At 35.0% G+C, this 15,759-nt stretch overlaps 1 protein-coding gene across 1 annotated transcript in view; it reads left to right on the top strand.

Annotated features, from left to right (window-relative positions):
- The window catches only part of unc5cb (unc-5 netrin receptor Cb), a 227,373-nt gene that overhangs the window by 167,391 nt on the left and 44,223 nt on the right, over window positions 1-15,759 (top strand). The window contains exons 6-8 of the mRNA XM_016456327.1: window positions 1,263-1,430; window positions 3,152-3,316; window positions 12,189-12,248. Of these exons, the coding sequence (XP_016311813.1) occupies window positions 1,263-1,430; window positions 3,152-3,316; window positions 12,189-12,248 (393 nt within the window). The remainder of the gene's footprint in view (window positions 1-1,262; window positions 1,431-3,151; window positions 3,317-12,188; window positions 12,249-15,759) is intronic.

Raw genomic sequence — 15,759 nt, forward strand, 5'->3', positions numbered from 1 at the left:
GTGTGTGTGTGTGTATGTGTGTGTGTGTGTGTGTGTGTGTGTGTGTGTGTGTGTGTGTGTGTATGTGTGTGTGTATATGTGTGTGTGTGTATGTGTGTGTGTGTATATGGGTGTGTATATGTATGTGTGTGTGTGTGTGTATGTATGTGTGTGTGTATATGTGTGTATATATTTATCAGTCTGGCGAGTAAACAAAAAAATGTACTAGCCAATGGCGATTCAATTGCCAAGGTGTTCGTAGAGGGCTGGAGACTGTAAAAAAAGGGGCACAAATCTGTGATGGATTTCTGGAGACAAAAGGCCACAATCCCTCGCCTGCTCATTCAGGCCTGAACGCAGTCTGGGAGGACGAAAGCTTTGATCTCAGCTCATCTGCAGGAGAAATGAACCACAATCCATCCTCCAGAGTAGCTCCATCACACACACGTGTGTCAGAGGAAGTTCAGACGGACAGACAGACGTGTTCTGATTAGAACCGGACCACAACAGAAGAACGGGGAGCAAATGCCTCTTAAAGTAATAGTTAATAAATAAAAAAAAACGATTGTGAGGACAAAAATAAATTGTGAGATATAAACTCACAATTGTGTGAAAAAAAGTGAATTGTGACAAACTCACGATTGTGGAAAAAAATCTGCATGGTGAGATATAAACACGATTGTGAGGGAAAAAATAAATTGTGAGATATAGACTCAAGATTGTGAGGAAAAAAAGTCTGAATTGTGAGAATACATTTGCAATTACTTTATTTTATTTTTTCTGTGACGGAAACAAGTTTGCACATCATGTTGTTCCAAACTTGTATGACTTTCTTGGAAGGCAAAGGGTTAAATTATATTAAAAAGTAACTGCTTCTTTTAAAATGATTTAGAAAAATCACATAAAAATCTGATTTGCACTCAAGCGTATTCCGTCTTTCAAATGTCACTTGTGTTTTGATTTGTTCATATGGCTTCATTATATCCTGCTAATCATCTCCTGTCGTGTTCCACTGAAGAAACCTGTCAAGTCAAGCCTGGCGGGACGTTTATTTTGGGGTGAATTATTGCTCTAAGTGTTGTTTCAGGTTCTGCTCGAGCTCATCACGGAGACTCGTTGGCTATCACAGCTACGATCACGTCTTCTCACTGATTGATTGAGAGAGGAGTCATCGCTGCTGTACATGAGTCTGAGCGATAGTGTGTGTTTTCCCTGGGCTCTCCGTCACAGACACAGAAGTAATGAGCGAGCGAGTGACTGAGTGGCTGTGTTTCTCGCCACAGTGAACGGCGGCTGGTCGACGTGGACGGAGTGGTCGGTGTGCAGCAGTCGCTGTGGGCGGGGCTATCAGAAGAGGACGCGCAGCTGCACCAATCCCGCGCCTCTGAACGGAGGAGCCATCTGTGAGGGTCAAGCCATCCAGAAACTGGCCTGCAACCCGCTCTGTCCAGGTACCACAGCGCTGCTGTTTTCTGCTGATAACAGAGTGCTGGCCGATGGCCGATAACGCTGATATAGTGTAATCAATTGATGCAATTTAAAATTGGACTAACAATTTATTTAAAAATAAATAAATAAATTCAATTTAATTAAATTTTCAAATAAATACAATTTAATAGCATCAATAAATACATTTAAGTGTTTAAATAATTATATCTTACAGTGTATCTCACACATTTTCAGTGTGTTCTCAGACTTATATTATAATTTATTATATTGCATATTTTGCATTTAACTTTTTTCAAGTTGTTATCATTATAATAATCTTAGTAATTAACAATTAGGTTTTGTTTTTAATGAATATGTTTAATAGGATAAATAAATCCTTATTTCAATAAAGTGGTCTCATACCTATATTATATTATATTATATTATATTATAAAATATTTTTCATGTGACTTTTTTCTTTACAAATTGTTATCAGCATACTTTGAGTAATTTATCATTTGAATTTGTAATCGTTATTTTTATTATTATTTAAATTTTTTAATCTTTAAAAAAATATGATTAAATATGATAAATAAATATTTATTTAAATTTTAAAAATCCCACATTTTTTAGTGTAGTCTCAAATATTATATTATATTATATTATATTATATTATATTATATTATATTATATTATATTATATTTTCCATTAATTATATTATATTATATTATATTATATTATATTATATTATATTATATTTTCCATTAAAGGTTGGTATGCATAATGGTTTGAATAATTTAGAGTTAGTATTTGTAAAATAAAAAAGATTTAATTGGGTATATAAATCTTTATTTAAAAAAAAAAATCTAAATTTTCAGTGCTGTCTCAAATATTGTATTGTATTATATCATATTATATTACATTATATTATATTAAATTATATTATAGCAACTAAGAATTAGATATTAGATAAGTTTTACTGTACTTATGATTAAATAATTTATATTTAATATGTAATTATATACACTACCGTTCAAAAGTTTGGGATCAGAACGATTTTGAATGTTTTTTACAGGAGGTTCTTCTGCTCATCAAGGCTGCATTTATTTGCAAAAAAATACAGGAAAAAATGTAATATTGTGAAATATTATTACGATGTAAAATAAAGTTTTTCGATTTTAATATACATTAAAATATAATTTATTTCTGTGATCAAAGCTGTATTTCCAGCATCATTACTCCAGTCTTCAGTGTCACATGATCTTCAGAAATCATTCTAATAAGTAAATTTTTATTCTTTCTTTTTTTGAAAGAAATTAAAACTTTTATTCAGCAAGGATGTATTAAATTGTTAAGAAGTGATAGCAAAAATGTATATTGTTAGAAAATATTTATATTTTGAATAAATGCTGTTCTTTTTAACTTTTTACTCGTCAAAGAATCCTGAAAAAAGTATCGCAGTTTCCAAAAAAAAAATATTGTGCAGCACAACTGTTGATAATTCTAATAATAAATAAGCTTATTAGAATGATTTCTGAAGATCATGTGACACTTTATACTGGAGTAATGATGATGTGTGTGTGTGTGTGTGTGTGTGTGTGTATATATATGTATATATATATGTTTTTATTTATTTATTTTTTTTTAATATATATATATTTTTTAATAAATATTTGAAATGTTTGAAGATTTAAAAATATTTGTAAAAGGCCGTGACCGTCATCCGTGCTGTGTTTGCTGCAGTGGACGGTCTGTGGACGCAGTGGAGCAAGTGGTCGACGTGTGGGACAGAGTGCACTCACTGGAGACGGCGCGAGTGCAGCGCTCCGGCCCCCAAAAACGGCGGCAAGGACTGCGAGGGAGCGGTGCTGCAGTCCAAGAACTGTACGGATGGGCTCTGTATGCAGAGTGAGTGCCGCCCTTCCTCATCCTCTTCCTCCTTATACAGGCCTTCTCACCATCCACAAATCCCATATCACTCCTCAGATACAGGTTCACCCTCTCCACCCATCATTCACTGAGAAAAATCTGTGCTTTTATTTCAGTTTCCAGTTAATATATCAAAACATCCTCAAAATGAGACCTGTTTTTAGAATGCTTTTGCATGTTTTAAGTGTAAACCTAACAAATATACTCAGTTTTATTATTAAAATTAGAAGAAATAATAGGATAAGAAAAATAAACTTCTCTGCGTTCTCTAAAAACAGGTCTCATCTTACATTTGTGACCCTGGACCACAAAACCAGTCATAAGGGTCAATTTTTTTACATTTTTACATCATCATCTGAATAAATAATCTTTCCATTGATGTATGGTTTGTTAGGATCGGACAATATTTGGCTGAGATACAACTATTTGAAAATCTGGAATCTGAGGGTGCAAAAAAATCTAAATATTGAGAAAATCATCTTTAAAGTTGTCCAAATGAAGTTCTTAGCAATGCATATTACTAATCAAACATTAAGTTTTGATTTATTTATGGTAGGAAATTAACAAGATATCTTCGTGGAACATGATCTTAATATCTTAATGATTTTTGGCATAAAAGAAAAACGGATAATTTTGACCCATACAATGTATTGTTGGCTATTGCTACAAATATACCCCAGCGACTTAAGACTGCTTTTGTGCTCCAGGGTCACGTATATTTAGTTGAGAAAGAAAGAAGTCTTGTTTTAGGGATGTTTCCATATTTTTATAGCCTGATGGAGAACGTGATGCTCGTATCCTCTGTTGTGGTCTGATGGATTGGATTGACGCCAGAGCATGTGAGCGGAGCGGAGTGTGAGCGGAGCGGGGAGCGGAGTGGTAATATTTCCTTAAGAGCGCCTTTCTGAAGATTCCGCTCCGCTCGCTCAATACGCTCAGCGCCACTCGCTCAACCCAGAATGCCGTTTGGTGCACACCGCTCTGCTTCGCTCACATGCTCTGATTGACGCAGATGTCGGTGTTGGAGAAACACTGTGTGTCTTTGTTGGTCATGTAAATACAGTCTCCACACGCCGTCCAGCATTCAGCAGCTATGTTTAAAATAATGATAAGTGATTATATCGTACTTACACAAAGTTTCATAATTGCTCCACGTCTATGATTACTATGATTTGGACCCTATTTTAAAAAGCGCAGGAGTCCGAGACAGAGAGAGAGGAAAATCACAGCCGCTCAGACTCTCTCAGCTATTTTTCTTGTGAAGGCAATTAAACGTGTTGACAAGCTGTTTTATGATTCCTCCACTCTTTCAGAGGATGTTTTAAGCTCATGTAAGTGGAAAAACAGAAAATAAAAACTCTCATTCATGAACTCTCATTCATTTAAAGCAGAGATGACAAAATTGGTTGTTTGATTTGGCAGTCCATGTCATATAAAAAATACAAAAAAATAGGGAGAAAAAAAACATGACATTGAAGCATATCTTCGATTCTTATTCTTACCAATATTTTTAACTTTAATTTTTTTTAAATGTAAAAAAAACATGTGTGTGTGTGTGTGTATATATATATATATATGTATAAAGTTATAGTTAAATGTTAAAAATATAGTACATTTATATAAATATTATAAATTAATATAATATTGTTGAATATAATACATTTACTTGTCTTATTTTTTGTTTTATTTTTGCATTGAAATGTAAAAAACAATGTATGTGAATTTCATACAAAATAATTTAAACATTAAAAAATTATTACATATTATGTTTAATTATTTCAAAATGTTAAAATGTAGTACATTTATATCAATATTATAAATTAGTATAGTATAGTTGAATGTGATGAATAAAAGCAGTCTAATTAAATGCCATGAAAGCATATCTTTATTTCTAATTGATATTTTTGTTTTAAAATTTTTTTTTTTGCATTGAAATGTAAAAAAACAACGTGAATTAAAAAAATAAATTTAAAATTAAAAAAAATAATTTAAACATTAAAAAAGCTATTCTTTTTTGTGTGCTTATTTAAAAAATGTTAGAAAATTAATTAATTTTAATATTTTAATAATTGGATGTAATGCAACATTTATTTTAGGCCCACACCCCTCAATCAAGTTTGATTGATTGATATTAAAAAGTAAAACCTAAAATTAATAATTTTGTCATCATTTACTCATGTTCCAAACCTGTAGACTGACCTTCTGCTGTGAAACACAAAAGAAATTGTGCTCAATGTTCACGCTGCTTTTTTCCATGCAGTAGAAGCATATAGAGATCTGTCAGGATCCATGAAGGACAAAGAACCCCAGACTACTTTTATATTAGTTGTTTCTTGTCTGTGTTGGATCCCAGCATGCAGCGGTCATTGTAAAGAGCTGCGTGAAGCAGTAAAAACACCAGCGGACGAGCCTGACGAGTGAGTGAGTGAATGATGACAACGGCTTTACATTTGCTCCAGCAGCTCGGTGGGAAAATGCAAAGCGTTCCAGCTGCGGTCGGGACGGGATCGTTTCCCGTGTTTTTCCGTTTAGTTCATCCAGTCAAACAGTAACTTGAGTCTCTGCTGTTTGTCATTGATTATACATGCAGAGGTTGTGAAGGCCAGAGGAGATTTGAAACCAAATGTTTCCCTCTTCTGAAGAGACCCGACCCGTGTTTATCTGCTAATCCTCCCTTCACTCTCTCTCTCTGTCTGTCTGTCTGTGTCTCTCTCTCTGAAAACGAGAACGCAACTGCAAAAACAAAAGCGTTTCCTCAGTAATAAATGTGTTTGTTGAGGGCGAAACGGCATCTGTTTGCTTTAATAAACGCAGAGTTTCATATTCATTTTGATTAGGTCATGAAAATGAAATGGCCAGGGCTTGTGGAGATATGGAGCAGATTGAATCAAACGTCGTTAATGATAATCAGGAATCTAATTACCCGTTTGATTTTAGCGTATAAATGATGAGCGAGTGTTAATCAGAGTATTGATCGGAGGCTCAGAGGAACCGTCCATCCGTCTGTGTGCGTCTGATGCTTCTTAGACTTCAGAAATGTTTCTTCAGTTTTACAAGCTTCGTTTCAATGCATCATGGGAAGATTTATAATTATTGTGTATAATAATTATTATATAACATTATATGTTTATTGAATTATTGTAGTGTAGACGCAGCGGTAATACCGTAGTACAGTGATGGTATATCATGGTACTTTAGTATGTAGAATGGTATGGATTGATTACAATATTCATATACTTCAAGTTCGGAATAATTAAACATTTTTATATTTTTGAAAGAAGTCTCTTGGGCTCACTAAGACTGTTTATTTGATTAAAATTGCATTAAAAACAGTAAAATTGTGAAATATTATTACAATTTAAAATAGCTGTTTTCTGTGTGAATATCTGTTAAACTGTAATTTATTTCTGTGATGCGCAGCTGTATTTTCAGCATCATTACTCCAGTCTTCAGTGTCACATGATCTTCAGAAATCATTCTAATATGCAGCTTAAGAAACATTTCTGATTATTATCAATGTTGAAAACTGCAGTTTTTAGACTTCAGAAATGTTTCTTTGTCTTTCTTTGTAATATTAGTATTTAAAAAAAAAATCTATATTTTTTTAATAAGACAATTAATGTAGGATTATTTTGCATTGTGGCAATTAAACACATTTCCCGCAAAATGATCTTGATAATATTAATTTTTGCATTTTAATACATATTTAATAAATTGTAATTATTACTTTAGTTGTTTTAAGCATTTTTTTTAATATATATTTTTGTATAAATTATATTAACTGATTTTGCTACTCAATAAATATGTCTTATTATTAAAATTTAAAACAGTTGTTTTTAGACTTTAGCAATGTTTCTTCATAAGTTTTATTTTATATTTATATTTATATATTAGTGCTGTCAAATGATTAATTGCGATTAATTGCATCCAAAATAAAAGTTTTTGTTTACATAATATATGTGTGTATACTGTGTATATTTATTATGTATATATAAATACAAACACATGCATGTATATATTTATGAAAAATATGTTATGTTTATATATTAAATATATTTATATATAATATAAAATATAAGAATATAAATGTATATACGTGTAAATATTTTCAAAATATATACTGTATGTGTGTATTTATATATACATAATAAATATACACAGAACACACACACATATATTATGTAAACCAACTTTTATTTTGGATGGGATTAATCGCGATTAATTGTTTGGCAGCACTAATATTTATAAAGAAAAACCTTACTTTTAAAATTGCTTACATCGAGATGATAATTTTTTTTTAATTGTATTAATTGTATTGATTAATTGATTTGTTTGTTTTTTTCCCTTGTATTTTATTTGTTCTATTTCTAATAGATTGTAGCACTTTGGGTACTAGAAAAGCGCATTATAATAAAATGTATTATTATTAAAGTAATATAAGATTATTTAGCATTGTGACAATTAATCACATTTCCCCCCCAAATTATTATTAGTGTAACTATATTTATTAAATATAAATAAAATAAGTTATAGTGCATTTTAAATAATAAGTTAAATAAGTGATTATAATAAATTAAAGAAAAATTTATAATGCATTAAATTATTTTTATAATTTTTTTTGGCATTTAAACTGTTTTGTAGGTATTTTTAAATATATATTTTATGTATAAATTATATTAGCTGCTCAAGAAACATTTGAAAACAGCTACTTTTAGACTTCTCTCATCAGTTTTATAAGATTAAGGTTCTGGTTTATAAGGTCTGGCTCTGGTCTGCGTCCTAAAGCGTGTGTTGGTCGAGTTGTTAACTGAGCTTTCAGGAACGGCTGTGATCTCAGATATTGAAGTCATTTCTCTGCCATTTGAATCTTCCTATCTTCCCGGTGAAATGCATTGTGGAGCATTAGTCCTGCGCAGATTGATGGCCAGTTTGCGAGGAATATAAAACCCATAACGTTATAGATTTAGGCTCACTTCCCCCGATTGATTTTTTCCCCTTTCTCCAGCTAAAAGGGTGAAACCACTTATGTGCATGCTAATGACGGCTTCAGCGGCCGTTTAGCAGAAATCCACATTATCTGAAAGCTCACATTATTGCAGATATCATTGGACGTGAATTACACTTGATACGTGAACTCAGCTCGTCCAGCAGGAGCCCGGGTTCATGCCGTTAGGAAGCATTTATGGGACGTTTCCTCTGCGCTAATGGCATCTTCCAGTCCGAGTTAGAAAGCTATTTGCTTTTTGAGTTGGCGAAGTGCTCAAATTGTATTTCGGCTGCAGTGCAGATTAAATTTGAAGCGTTTTTCTCTATAGTTTTAACCTTTGGCGCTGTAGCTGTGAATCGTGCGCTTGATCGCTCGTCCGCTCCGTTTGTGTCTTGCTTTGTTATGATGTTGCTTTTCAGGGCTTTGCTTACTTAACGCACAGACGGATGACATTTTCTTGACATATCGATCTGCAGAAAGGGCACGACAAGCACAAGGCCAAACGCCGGCTTTTTCTTCCAGAAACTGGATCCCGTGCAAATTTTTGCAGCATGAAACCTAATACTTGCCGCGATGCCCTCACCTTTATACTTTATATGAAGAGACAGAAAACACTAAAACAAAACACAGTGGTTTTCTTTGAGTAGCATGTAAATAACATGGTAAATGACTTTGGACATCATTCAGTGTGTATCAGAGTACACCAGCAGAATATGGTGTTATTTTAATGACAAATGTCGAGAGCGCATTATTGTAGCGCGAAAGCACATTAATACAATGCGCAGCGCGGGTTTCCCTTGCTCTCGCGCAAAACCGGACGCTCGCGCTCAGATACACGCTGCTCTCGCCCGGAGACGCTCTCGACATTTGTCATTAAAATAACGCCATAGCAGAATATATTCAGTATATTTAGTATATACAGTTTAATCTGTTGAGTTTGAATTGAATTGGGCATCCGTTTTGCTGGTCTAAGCTGGTTTGGTTGCCTAGTCTGGTTTATTTTTGGGTTTGGGATTTGTATCAAGCCTGTGTAAACCAAACCAAACCCCCAGACTCTGTGACTCTTGTCAGTTTAGACTAGACAGTCTATGGTGGTTTTGTCACCCAGTCTGGTGTGTTTAGCTGGTTTCTGAAGGGTTTTTTGGTCTTGTGTCAAGCCTGGGAGACCGTCTTAAACCAGCTAAGACCAGCTTAGATTTATATCTATGCTTTTGTGACAGTATTTTCATGACATTTAGGCACATTTCCCTCCAAATTCTCATTAGTGTAGTGCAAAAAAACACAATGGATTATTTTTTTATTATGTTTTGTAAGTATTGAATCACAATACTTTAACACGTATTTAGTATTGTGTAGTATTTTAGTATTTAACAATCAAAAAAGATAGTTTTTTGTATTGCATTTATTTATTTGTTTATTTATATATTTATTTAAACAATTCAGTGAATTAAATAACAAAAACAAAAGCTGAATTTAAGCTGTTTAGTTGACATGGAAGTGTAATAAGGTTTCATTGTGTTTATGTAAAATATAAATTTATTTTTTATGTATTGTTGTAATGTGACCTGAACATGCAAAGTGGTATTATATTTTTGCATTGTGACATTATTTACATGACTTCCTCCCAATTTCTCATTAGTGTAATACAAAAATAATAATAATTAAATAAATTATTTGTTTATTGTTTTGTTAGTATTTATACATAATTTTAGTTTATATTGGACTTGCAAAAATAAAAAAAATTAATATATGAATTAAATTTATATTTTTGTATTGTGACATTATTTTCATGGCAGTTTCCTTTTCTCATTAGTGTAATGCAAAACAACCAACCAAATAAATAAATAATAATAATAATACATTTTGTATTGTTTTGTATTTATACATTCTCTAATTTTCATTTACATTTTTTTTGTAAATAAATAAATAATTTAAATTATTACATTATTTAAATTTAAAAAAATGAGCGGTTTAATTGACATGGAAATAATTTCATAGTGGTCCTCTATCTGTTTTCATTATGTTTATGTAAAATTTAATTTCTTTCTTTTTTATCTTTAATTTTGGGCTGTAATGTGACTTGAATGTGTTTGTGAGATTCATAGGTTCATTTCAGGCAGACACACAGCAGACGGGTCAAAGGTCACGAGTTCCTCGCAGCACAGCATCTGTGTATTTCTCTGCCTCGTCTGATCACAAGCACATAAATGCTCCATCCATCAGCACATTGATTTCCCTGTCCATCAACGTATCTACCTGTCAGCCTCTCCCATCTGAGGCTTCATTGTCTGACCGTTTTCTACATCCGAATGTGTCTTCGGCATAGAGCTGCACGATTAATCGTTAAAAGACTGCGATCTCGATTCAAACACCCATGCGATCCCATTTTTAAATGACAACGATTTGCTTGTGTCTATTAAACCTTTGAAAAAATCATACTGGTACAGATCTGTGTTCGCGCTGCCGCTGACAGAGAGAGCAGTTAGCATGTTTAGGTAAGAAACAGTCTTTTCAACTACACAGCATTATTTCTGTCCTACAGTCATTCACAGTCATCACAGAAATACTGGGGTGAAAGTTTATAGTTCAGATATAAACACTGATGTCTTTGGAAGCGATCAAAATAGAGCAAATCATCTTTTGAAAGTAACTTGCGCTTCAAATAACGTTTGTCGAAGCATCGTTTCTCCACTAGGTGGCGACAAGTGACTGTAAAAAATGTATTTGTCATTGAATCATTCATTCAAGAGATTCGTTCAAAAACGCAGATTCATCTAGTAATGAAACAAGTGAAGTATTTGTGAGTCATTGAATCATTCATGCAAACCACTTAATATTAAAAATGGGTGTATTAAACATATTATATTTTAAAAACATATTAAATAGTGTTGTCAAACGATTAATCGTGATTAATCGCATGCAAAATAAAAGTTTTTGTTTACACAATATATGTACGTGTACTGTGTATATTTATTACGTATATATAAATACACACACATACAGTATATATTTAGAATATATTTACATGTATATGCATTTATATATTTTGTATTCTTATATTTTATATTATATATCAATATATAAACAACATTTTTCTTAAATATATACTGTATGTGTGTGTATTTATATATACATAATAAATATACACAGTACACTAATATTAAAATGTTTAATAATTCATTCAAAATAGTCTGCAGCAATAATATTTTGTCACACATTTTGTTCGGAGAATCGTGATCTCTGTTTGATCTGATCTCAATTTATCCAGACTCGTGCAGCTCTACTTCGGCGTTTTTCCATCCATGCAATTTCACTCAACTTCCTCCTTCAGTAAAAAATGCAGGAAAGAAAGCAGCAGCACCGAAGCGTTTGATGGAAATGCAGCCCTGCAGCGCTCTTGATATGCAGATACGCTGGAGTCTCCGGCACCGTCGGGCTCCTGGAGTCAGTGTGGGTGTGATTTAGTGCCTTAGCTCATGCTACATTAGCGGGCGGCTATGCTCTAATAGCGTCCAGCTCTCAGAGTGCAGCTGATTCCTCGTGTCCGTGTGTCAGATGGGAAGATGCAAGTGCTTTTGACTCATTGACTCCAGGACTGTTTATCAGCTTAAAACCATCCGTCCCGCTGGCTCGTTAGTCCTAATGAAGCACTAAAACGCAGCTGACTGATAGCAGCGTTCGCTTGCGTGTTGTTTGTCTGCAGGAAGAGTCCAGGAAAGGCTAAAAGTGACACCAAATGGAGAAGAATCATCCGCGGCTGCCCTCATTGCTCATGTCTTTGTTGGCTTGTTTGAATTTGTTCAGTCCGATTGTGTTGAATTTGATTTCCATCCCTCACCCTCCATCCCTCCCTTTCTCCCGAAGGTTCCTTATATCAGAAGTCCTCCGAACCCACAGACAAGAGCAATGCTCTGCCACATCCATGTGAGTCCTTCATTTCATTGATTTCTGTTTGCATGCGTCTCCAAACCTTCCTCAGTTCCTCCTTATACTTTTTCTCTCTTCATACCATCTAATTTTCCTTCTTAAGAGTCTGAAAAAACAGCTTAAACTAGTCTAAGATTGTCTAAACTAGTCTCAGCTGGTCTAAACGGGCTTAGACGGTCTCCCAAGCTTGATTCAAGCCCAAAACCCTTCTAAAACCAGCAAAACAGACCAGACTGGGTGACCAAGTCATCGTAGACTAGACAGTTTAAGGAGGTCAAATGAACTCCTAGGCTTGATGCAAGCAAAACAGACCGGACTAGACCGTCTAAGGTGGTTTGGTCACATAGTCTGTTCTTTTTTGCTGGTTTTAAAGTGGTTTTGGGCTTGCATCAAGCCCGGGAGACCATCTAAACCAGCTGAGACCAGTAAAACATACCAGAAAATGTGCTTTACCAATACCATACCAAAAATGTGACCAAAACTGGACAGTCTAAGGTTGTTTGACAGTCTGATCTAGATTAGATGGTCACCTAGGCTTAAAACCAGAAAATAGACCAGATTGGGTGACTAAACAGACTAGAATACATGTCTAAGCTGGTCTGAAGTGGCTTAGACGGTCTCCAAAACTTAATTCAAGCCCAAAACCCTTCTAAAATCAGCAAAACAGACCAGACTGAGTGACCAAACCATTTTAGACAAGACAGTTTTAGGTTAGATGGACTCCTTGGCTTGATACAAGCACAACAGACCGGACTAGACAGTCTAAGGTGGTTTGGTCACCTAATCTGGTCTGTTTTGCTCGGTTTAAAAAGGTTTTTGAGGTTTTATCTAAGCCTGGGTGACCATTTAAACCAGCTTAGACCAACTGAGACCAGCAAAACAGACCAGAATACATGTTTAAGCTGGTCTGAACTGTCTTAGATGGTCTCCCAAGCTTAATACAAGCCCAAAACCCTTCTAAAACCAGCAAAACAGACCTGACTGGGTGATCAAGTCATCGTGGATTAGACAGTTTAAGGTGGTTAGATGGACTCCTTGGCTTGATGCAAGTAAAACAGACCAGATTAGACAGTCTAAGGCGGTTTGGTCACATAGTCTGGTCTGTTTTGCTGATTTTAGAAGGGTCTTGGGCTTGTATCTAAGCTTGGGTGACCATTTAAACCAGCTTAGAACAGCTGAGACCAGCTAATCATACCAGAAAATGTGTCCAAAACTAGACAGTCTAAGGTGATTTGACAGTCTTATCTAGATTAGATGGTCACCTAGGCTTAAAACCAGAAAACAGACCAGACTGGGTGACCAAACAAACTAGCTCTCAGCTTAGACAAGTAAAACAGACCAGAATACATGACCAAAACTCTGTACACTAGGGAGTCTTAGGTGGTTTGCTGGTCTAAGCTGGATTAGATGGCCACCGAGGCTTAACCCCTTCTAAAACCACAAAACAGACCAAATCACTGTAAACTAGAACTAATATGGTTTGCCGGTCGAAAGTTGCTTAGATTGACTCCTAGGCTTGATACAAGCAAAACAGTCCAGACTATGTAAGCAAACCGCCTTAGACTGTCTAGTCTGGTCTGTTTTGCTAGTTTTAGAAAGGTTTTGGGCTTGTAGTGAGCCTGGGAGACAATCTAAACCAGCTCAGACCAGCTGAGACCAGTAAAACAGACCAGAATATGTGACCAAAACTCTGTACACTAGACAGTCTAAGGAGGTTTGACAGTCTGATCTGGATTATATGGTCACCTAGGCTTATAACCAGAAAGCAAAACAGACCAGACTAGACAGTCTAAGGTGGATTGGTCACCTATAGTAGGGTCTGTTTTGCTGGTTTGTCAAAGCCCAAAACCCTTCTAAAACCAGCAAGCAATAGGTAACCAAACCACCTTAGACTGTATAGTCTGGTCTATTTTGCTTGTATCAAACCTAGAAGTCCATCTAAGCCTGCTTAGGCCAGCACACCACATTAGACTGTCTAGTCTACAATCATTTGGTCACCCAGTCTGGTCTGCTTAGCTGGTTTAGAGGGGATTTAGGCTTGCATCAAGCCTGGGAGACCATTTAAACCAACTTAGACCAGCTGAGACCAGAAAAGGTGACCAAAACACCTTAGACTTTCCAGGTTTGCTCACACGGTCTGATCTGTTTAGCTGGTTTTAGAAGGAGGACGCAAACCCACTTAGTCTAGTGTAATGTAGTTTTCTCATCCATTCTCTTTAGATGCTTTTAGAGGCGTTTTGTACTTGTCTCAAGCCCGGGATAAAAGCTTAGACCAGTAAACCACTTTAGACTGTCTAGTGTAAGGTGGTTTGTTCTGTTTAGCTGGTTTTAGACAGTTTTTGTGCTTGTATCAAGCCTGGGAGAATAGCTTAGACCAGATAAGCTCAGAAAACCGCCTTAGACTAGTTTAAGCTGCACACAGCTGTTTAGTTACAATATTAACCCTTCATACCACACATTTAAAGTGATAATCCACCCAAAAATGAAATTCTGTCATTATTTTCTCACCCCCGTGTCATTCCAAACACAAACGTCTCAGTGTTTTTGTTCATGCAATGAAAGTCAGTCATCTTCAAAATATGTTTCCTTTATAAAGTTATACAGGTCTAAAGGAATGTTTGAAACAAAAATGTTCATTTCTGAGTGATCTGTTGCTTCGAAGTACGGAAATAGACAATATAGAGGGTAAATAAGGTGAAGTAAATGGAAAAATTGAAAGAACCAAATTAGGTTAAAGCTCGATTTGCTGGTAATGTTAATGAAATGAACTCTGGAGCTGTGTGTGTGTGTGTGTGTGTGTGTGTGTGTGTGTGTGTATACTTGTTTATGCTACATTGTGGGGACCAAATGTCCCCACAAGGATAGTAAAACCTGAAATTTTTGACTTTGTGGGGACCGGCCTGTGGTCCCCACGAGGGGAAAAAATTATTAAAAATAGTAAATGATGTTTATCTGAAAGTGTAACCATGCAAACAGGTTTTCTGTAAGGGGTCGGTTTAGGGTTAGGGGATAAAAAATATTGTTTGGTCAGTATAAAATTAATAGAAGTCTATGGAAAGTCCCCACAATTCACAGAAACAAAAGTGTGTGTGTGTGTGTGTGTGTGTGTTTGTGCGTGTGTGTGAGAGAGAGAGAGAGTGTGTGTGTGTGTGTGTGAGAGAGAGAGAGAGAGAGAGTGTGTGTGTATCCATTACATTTTATATATATTTGTGTGTGTGTGTGTGTGTGTGTGTGTGTGTGTGTGTGTGTATATATACTTGTTTATGCTACATTGTGAGGAACAAAATGTCCCCACGAGGATAGTAAAACCTGAAATTTTTTGACATTGTGGGGGGCCTTTCTGTAAGGGGTAGGTTTAGGGTTAGGGGATAGAAAATATCTGTGAGTATAAAGTATAAGTATAAAGTCAGTATAAAAGTAATAGAAGTCTATTGAAAGACTTTTCTTTTCCACAATTCACAGAAACAAATGTGTGTGAGAGAGTGTGTGTGTGTGTGTGTGTGTGTGT

The sequence above is a fragment of the Sinocyclocheilus anshuiensis genome, unplaced genomic scaffold (assembly GCF_001515605.1).
Source record: "Sinocyclocheilus anshuiensis isolate Anshui unplaced genomic scaffold, SAMN03320099.WGS_v1.1 scaffold495, whole genome shotgun sequence".
Lineage (NCBI taxonomy): Eukaryota > Metazoa > Chordata > Actinopteri > Cypriniformes > Cyprinidae > Sinocyclocheilus > Sinocyclocheilus anshuiensis.